The sequence below is a fragment of the Sorex araneus genome, chromosome 3 (assembly GCF_027595985.1).
Source record: "Sorex araneus isolate mSorAra2 chromosome 3, mSorAra2.pri, whole genome shotgun sequence".
NCBI classification, from domain to species: Eukaryota; Metazoa; Chordata; class Mammalia; order Eulipotyphla; family Soricidae; genus Sorex; species Sorex araneus.
The window spans coordinates 89,961,590-89,969,920 of record NC_073304.1 but is presented as its reverse complement, the minus strand read 5'-3'; the positions used below and the strand labels follow the sequence as shown (position 1 = coordinate 89,969,920).

General features: G+C 39.2%; 1 protein-coding gene across 2 annotated transcripts in view; it reads right to left on the bottom strand.

The window, feature by feature from the left end:
- Positions 1-327: 327 nt before the first annotated feature.
- Positions 328-8,331, bottom strand: part of SLC28A2 (solute carrier family 28 member 2) — a 31,394-nt gene continuing 23,390 nt past the window's right edge. For both annotated transcript variants that reach the window (XM_004609801.2, XM_055132495.1), the window contains exon 17: positions 328-513. In XM_004609801.2, the coding sequence (XP_004609858.2) occupies positions 369-513 (145 nt within the window). In that variant the 3' untranslated portion in view covers positions 328-368. The remainder of the gene's footprint in view (positions 514-8,331) is intronic.

Below are 8,331 nucleotides of genomic sequence, written 5' to 3'. Positions count from 1 at the left end.
TTCCAACAAATAGCTTTTCACTTCAGAACACATTACAAACAAAATCACATTTATTGTACAATGTATCACATGATTTTTTTAGATGGCAACTAGAAGCAATATTTACAAGGGTTTTCTTATGGATGTTTTTATTATTTCAACTCTAAGCTCAGGATCCATAAGGAATTTTCTATTTAACTTAACCTATTAATTTAAAATATAAATAAATAAATTTTCTATTTAATTTATTTTAAATAGGAAGACAATAGTTGAGTTTCATTTTTGACATCCAGTTAGGCAAACTGAAATTTTTACATTTACTACAAAAGGTCATGGTGTTTTGTGAAATTGGACCTTTAAGAACATAAGCAACTTTGTCAGCAAAGTCCTCAAAATTGCCATGAGAATAGACCAGCTTCAGGGCAGAGAGTATTGTTGTAGAATCCACAGCAGTTAGTAAAGGCCCTGGCACTGTGCTCTTTATCTTCCCAGGGACCAGAAAAAGAAGGAGTGTTGGTGCCATTCAAAGAAGTACTGAAATGAAAATCCAGAGAGGTATATAGTGGATCAGGTTTAAAAACTTAATGTAACAAATATCAATAAATTATACATCAAGCATCTGGGGGAAGACAAACAAAAACCAAAGCAAATGGATGGATCCATTCTTAAGAGACAAAAACAATGGAACAGAATTAAGTTTATATTCTCATTCATGCTCTAGGAAATATTAGCAAGAAACTTTATACCAGTGGTCTCCAATCACAGTCCTTAGACAGTACCAGTCTGAAAACCATGGGTTTACCGCCTTGGTTATACAAGACAGGTGCCAATCCACAGGTGTAAAAATGTGTGCGCTCTTCTGTCCAATTTCTAACCCTAGTCCAAGCTCAATTCCTAGTCCTTCGGGGAATTTTCTTTCTAAACATCATTTAGGTAAACCAGAATGTGATACAGTGATAGAGCACATGCCTTGCATGTGAGGCCCTGGGTTCAATTTCTGGCACCACAAAATAAATTTAAAACACAAACTGCTGCAGAGAGGGCTTAATGGGCTCAGCACATGCTCACAGGCTGGATGTCAGCATGATTTCCTGAGTGCATCTGGGAGCAACCCCCAAATACAGAGCCATGAGTGGCCTCTGAGCATTACTATTTGTGTGGCCCCCAAGCCAAAATACTTTTATAAAATAAATACATAAATTAAAAAACATTACTGGGACACAACGCATGCCTTGCAATGTGATTGGCCATTGAAATTACTCTAAAGAAGTGAGATGGAGTCAAGGACATGGCTTAGTGCTACAGCATCTGCCTTGCTCTGTGGGTCTGACTCCCTGCTCAATGCACACACACCAAAGATGGTATTTCAAAACCACTTTCCTTTCTAGAAAGAAAAACAATGAAGGCTTTATCTATCTGACTATCTACTGAGCAACTGATCCCTGGTTAAAGTGTTTTAACTTCCCTTTCTCCTAACCCCCACTCCTGCCCCAAGTTCAGAAGGACCCTCTGCAGTTGGAAAAGCTAAAACAGATTGGCCTTGAGGCCTGCAGTTTTTTGTTTTTGTGTTTTACCACTTTTATAAAGGTGCCAGGATTTATAATACTCTTAATTGTACTTTTCATGTTTACATCATTCCAATATTTACAAAACTCTTAATTATACTTTTCATGTTCACATCATTCTAACACTATACCCATCACCAGAGTGCCCACTTCCTTCCATTAGTGTCCAAAGGACCCCTTCCAGCCACCACCACCCTCACCCCATCCATGTTAGTTCAGTTCTACAGACAAAACCTCTAGTTCCATTGACTTTGGCCAGTTGTTGTCCCTTATTATGTTCTTCTTTCATTTGGCTGGTTTTTATCTTTCGGGACACAACTGGCTGTGTCAGGGTTTACTCCTGGCTCTGTACTCAGGGATCACTCCTGGCAGTGCTCAGGGAATCATATGTGAGGGATGGAAAGCAGGTTGATCTTGTGCAAGGCAGACTCCCTACCTGCTATACTACCACTCCAGACACATTACATTCCTTTTTATCCCATATATGAGAGATCTTTTTAAAAAACATTTTATTGTGGAGATTGGTGACACCAATACACATATAAACAGCTAAATTCTTGAAATGCCAAGGAAGTGTAAATTGATAAGCTGTAAAATTAAATATTTTTCAAAAATGATCTTTTTTATTCACAGTATATAATTTTTTAAATATTATGAATAATTTTGTGCTAATACATCCAAAATTTGTGTGAAATAGATAAGTCCTACAGATGTAAAATTTAGCAAGAGTGAAGAGTTAAGAAAATTTAAAGGGGAGAATCTAAATAGGCCTACAGAAGCACAAAAGTATGTTTTATCCTAAGAAAGGGAACATTGGGGCTGGAGGCAATAGTACAACAGGTAGGGAGCTTGTCTTGCAGGTGGCCTACTTGGTTCAATCCCAAGCATCCCATATGGTACCCCAAGCACCGCCAGGACTAATTTCTGAGTGCAGAGTAAAAAGTAACCCCCGAGCATCACTATGTTTGCTGACTCCCACTCCCCGCAAAGAAAATACTGCTTTTATGTTAAAAAATATTATATTGTAGGTAGTATTTAAGTACCTGCATTAATAAGTAGAGTACTTAAATTAAAAAAAAGCTCTGGATTCTGGCTATTGTAAACAGTGCTGCGATGAACATACATGTGCAGATGTTGTTTCGATTGTACTTTTTTGCCTCTCTGGGATATATTCCCAGCAGTGGTATTGCTGGGTCAAATGGGAATTCAATATCTAATTTTTTGAGAGTCGTCCAAATTGTTTTCCAGAAGGGCTGAACCAGTCGGCATTCCCACCAGCAGTGAAGAAGGGTCCCTTTCTCCCCACATCCTCTCCAACAGCGGTTGCTTTTGTTCTTTTGGATGTGTGCTAGTCTCTGTGGTGTGAGGTGGTATCTCATGGTTGTTTTGATCTGCATCTCTCTGATGATTAGTGATGCAGAGCACTTTTTCATGTGCCTTTTGGCCATTCGTATTTCTTCCTTGGTAAAGTTTCTGTTCATTTCTTCGCCCCATTTTTTGATGGGGTTGGATGTTTTCTTCTTGTAGAGTTCAACCAGTGCTTTATATACCATTGATATCAACCCTTATCTGATGGGTATTGTGTAAATATCCTTTCCCATTCTGTGGATAGTCTTTGGATTCTGGTCAATGTATCTCTTGCGGTGCAGAAGCTTTTTAGTTTAATGTAGGATGACTGGTTGAGGAAACTTTGGTACATCTATACAATGGAATACTATGCAGCCGTTAGAAAAAAGGAGGTCAAGAATTTTGTAGTTAAGTGGATGGGCATGAAAAGTTTCATGCTGAGTGAAATGAGTCAGAAAGAGAGAGACAGACATAGAAAGATTGCACTCATCTATGGTATATAGAATAACAGAGTGGGAGACTAACACCCAAGAACTGTAGAAATAAGTACCAGGAGGTTGACTCCATGGCTTCGAGGCTGGCCTCACGTTCCGGGGAAAGGTCAACTCAGAGAAGCGATCACCAACTACATTGTAGTCGAAGGCCATGTGGGGGAAGGGAGTTGTGGGCTGAATGAGGGCTAGAGACTGAGCACAGCGGCCACTCAACACCTTTATTGCAAACCACAACAGCTAATTAGAGAGAGAGAACAGAAGGGAATGCCTTGCCACAGTGGCAGGGTGGGGTGGGGGGGGAGATGGGACTGGGGAGGGTGGGAGGGACGCTGGGTTTACGGGTGGTGGAGAATGGGCACTGGTGAAGGGATGGGTTCCCGAACTTTATATGAGGGAAGTATAAGCACAAAAGTGTATAAATCTGTAACTGTACCCTCACGGTGATTCTCTAATTAAAAATAAATAAATTTAAAAATAAAATAAATAAATAAATAAATAAATAAATAAGTGTTTTTTATATATGTAAAAAAAAAAAAAGCTCTGGATGTAAAAAAAAAAAAACCCAACTGATCAGACAGAACATTTTATATAAATGAAATACTAGTTCGCTATTGAAAACTTGCAAATACTTTAGTAAGCTAGGAATAAACAAGCCTTTCTTAATCTAGTAGAGGGAAACCATAAACACTATGAACAAATGCCATACTCAATGCCAAGTGCTTAGAAGTTTGTCTTGTTTTTTAAAGAAGCTCCTTTAATACTTCTTGCAAAACTGGTTTCAAGGTTAAGAATTCACTAAGCTAGTGTCTGTCTCTGAAGCTCCTCTATTATTCTTTCAAATCTGAATGACAAACCTGGTGGATAGAGCACTCTGGGTTGACATATTCATTTCATTGGATTTTTGTACTGTATCTCTCCTTCTTTTCTGGCTCATAGAGTTTCATTTGACAGGGCTGCTTTGAGTTTTAGAGACTTTTCTATGTGTGTAATTTTTTTTTTCTTCAGGTTTTGGGCCAATCATCGTGCTGCTACAGGCTTACTCCTGACTCCATGCTCAGGGATCACTCCTGGCAGGGCTCAAGGGACTATATGTGGTGTTGAGAATCAAACCTGGGTTGGCCACATGCAAAGCAAGCACCCTACCTACTGTACTATCACTCCAGGCCCCTTCTTCGATCTGATTTCAAGATTTCAGGAGTCTGTTTCTGCCTTTGGCCTTTGTCATTTCGAGTCTTGGAGTTTTTCTACTTGAGTCTATTTTCACTGGGACCCTTGAAGCCTCTTGGATCTGGTCACCTGTATTCCTCAACACTGAGTAATTCTTATCTCTGATTCTTTAACTATTGGTTCTTCTTCAAATTCCCCTTCCTGTTTTTCAGGGACTCTGATGATTTTTGTATTATTTCTCTTGAACTCATTCCATAATTCTCTGGTGTGCTATTCATTTCTTTTCAGACATTTTTTTGCATTTTCTGTTGTTTTCTAGAAGTTTCCTGCATCTCATCTTGGAGCTCCTCTATCTTTTCCTTGGTTGTTGTTTTTCTGCTGCTCAGACCTTCTACTGAGTTTTTTTTTTTTTTTTTTTTTTTTTTGCTTTTTGGGTCACACCTGGCGATGCACGGGGGTTACTCCTGGCTCTGCACTCAGGAATTACCCCTGGCCCTGCTCAGGGGACCATATGGGATGCTGGGATTTGAACCCGGATCGGCCGCGTGCAAGGCAAACGCCCTACCCGCTGTGCTATCTCTCCAGCCCCCTCTACTGAGTTTTTAGATATCAACTACTATACTCTTAATTTCTGTTATTTCTGATTGTAGTTTTCTCTTTTTTGGCTCTTATACATTTTTGTGCTTTGTTGATTACATCATTGATCCCTTGAGTTCATTAAATATCCTCCATAAAGTATTACTAAAGTCATTCAGAGCTATTGGTGGGTGAGCCTTCAGGTATTATTGTTTTCACTTACTGAACTTGATGGGCTTGTATATGTCTTCATCATTGAGTTTGCTGTGCTCCTGCTATGCTGAAGGTGAATCTGCTGAAGTCTCTTTTCTTTCCCTACTTGTCTTGACTAGCAAAGGCTCAGGAGATGTGGAGCTGGGCCTGCTGATATGGCAGTGATTGGGTGTGGAAGCTTCTAGGACCAAGAGAGAGTGGAAGGGAATAGAATGCCGAGTGCTGTAGTTCGGAGGGTGTGATAACCACTCCCTGAGAAAAGCCAGCCTGCTTCATTCCATTGGCTCTGACTGGGCCAAAATAAAACTCTGGGTACACCTTGGCACTATTAAGTACTCCAGGTCTTGACCAAACAGTGCTGACCATTGGAGACTGCAATAGATCCCATTTCAATCTCTAGCCTCCTTGGTCTTTATTACAACATTAAAATACAACCTCCAACAACATTTCTCTGCCATTCCTATAGTGTAATGTGTGTTGATTGTAAGTTTCTCAATTGCACATGTTTGCCTTTCTCCTTCATGAATAAATATATAAATTTTCTGAAAAACTACTATAATATGCTTAAGCTGTTATGTCACTCTATCTCTGTTGGGCATAAACACAGACCCCTTATTTCCTCTCTGAATTTTTCTTTTTTTTTTTGGTTTTTGGGTCACACCTGGCGATGCACAGGGGTTACTCCTGGCTCTTCACTCAGGAATTACCCCTGGCGGTGCTCAGGGGACCATATGGGATGCTGGGATTAGAACCCGGGTCGGCCGCGTGCAAGGCAAATGCCCTACCCGCTGTGCTATCGCTCCAGCCCTCCTCTCTGAATTTGTTCTCTGTCCTTCCCAACTTGTTTTTATTACCAATAAAGCTCCTCTTTTCCATTTAGTGATCCTGCACTTTTTTGAGAATGAGACTATCCATCAATATATCTATTTATCTGTCATCCATCTACATTTCAGCTTCACTATGGTCGAAGTGACAATATAATAACACTTTCAAATTTATAATATTCTAAATATTTTATATGTATATTTGTAGATTGTAAAAGAAGTACAAAATGAACACACCCATCACCTCACATACATACTTTTTTTTCTGTTTTGGGTTGGGGGGAGCACACCTGACAGTGCTCAGGGATTACTCCTGGCTGTAAGCTCAGGGATCACTCCTATTGAAGCTCAGAGGACCATATGCGGTGCTGGAGACTGAATCCAAGTTAAGCTGAATGCAAGGTAAGAGTTCTACCACTGTATTATCTCTCCAACCTCACATTTATACTTTTTGGGGATTGAGAACACAAGTTCTCCTCTCTTAGCAAATTTCAATTATCAACAATAGTCATAATATTTGATTAACCCTTTTATTTTTTATATTTGAAGGTCTGTACTTTATACCAGCCTTTTCCTATGTCCCTCACTCCTAGTACCAAGCAATTATGAATCAGATCTCCATTTCAATGAGTCTGATTTTCTCTTTAGATTCCCCATGTATGATGTCAGGAAGTTGTCTTTGGTTTATTTCACTTATCATAATACCTTTCAAATCCATCCACATTATTGCAAATACCAGAATTTCTTCCTTTCATAAGAATTAATCAGTAATATTCCATTGTATATAATGCCACATATTCCTTATGTGATTATCTGTCAGCAGACACGTAAGCTGTTTCCATACTTTGGCTACTACGGTTAATGTTGTAATCAACATGGGATACAAAGAATGTTTTGTTTCCTTGGATAATACAAACAGGAGTGGGATTGCTGAAAAATAAGGTAGCTCTATTTTAAATGTCCTTAGTATATCAGGGCTCCATTTCCTCTACATCCTGACTGGCCTTTGTATCTCTTGTTTTTCTGATGGCATTCATTCTAACAAGTGTGAAGTGACATCTCCTTGTGGATTCATTTGCATTTCCTGATGTATCAGGGATGTTGGGCCTTATGGATTACACCTTATGGATTTTTGGAAGCTTTAGCAAAATGTCTGCTTGATTCCTCTGTTCATTTTTAGTTTTTGCTTTTATTGGTGGGGTTTCTTTTTTTTTTTGCTACATACAATGAAGCTCAGGGTTACTTCTGTGTCTGTACTCAGGAATTACTACTGGAAGTGCTCAGGGGGCCATATGGGATGCCGGGGATCAGATCTGAGTTGGCCTCGTGCAAGGTAAATGCCCTACCACTGTACTATCACTCTGGTCTCTGTCCATTTTTTTTTCTTTTTGGGTCACACCTGGCAATGCACAGAGGTTACTCCTGGCTCTGCACTCAGGAATTACTCCTAGCGGTGCTCAGGGAACCATATGGGATGCTGGGATTCAAACCTGGGTTGGTCAAGTGCAAGGCAAATGCCCTACCCACTGTGCTATCACTCCAGCCCCCCTCTGTACATTTTTAATTGGATTGATAGGTTGTTTTTTATTTACTTAGTTTTACTGTTGATTTCTATGAAGTCTTCTTGTTTTGTACACTAACCATTATTAGACCTCTTCTATCGTGTATGGTGACTTTTCATTTTGTTGACTGTTTCCTTTCAGTGCAGAATATTTTAATTTTACAAAGTTCCACTTGTTTATTTTCATTTCCAGTGTTAATACAAAAAATCATTGTCCAGACCCATGGCAAGGAACTTATCCCTTTTGTTTCTTTCTAGTAGTTTTAAGCTTTCAGGTCTTATAATCAGTATTTAATCCATGTGAGTTAATTTTTAGATGTGATATAAGTCACAGTCTAGCTTCATTTTTCCACACATTATTATAACATTCCCAGAACCATTTATTTAAGAGAATACTCTTTTCCTCATAGTATATTCTTGGCTCCTTTATTAAAACTAAGTGACCATATATGGTCACCTAAAACTTACCTAGATTCTAATCACAATAAATAAGCAACTTTTATCAGAGAAATCACCACACCTTCCTTCTTCCCATGTCCTTCCACTTCTCAGTACTCCACAAATATAGGTACAATAAGTCACTAGTCTGTACCAGAGCTAATACT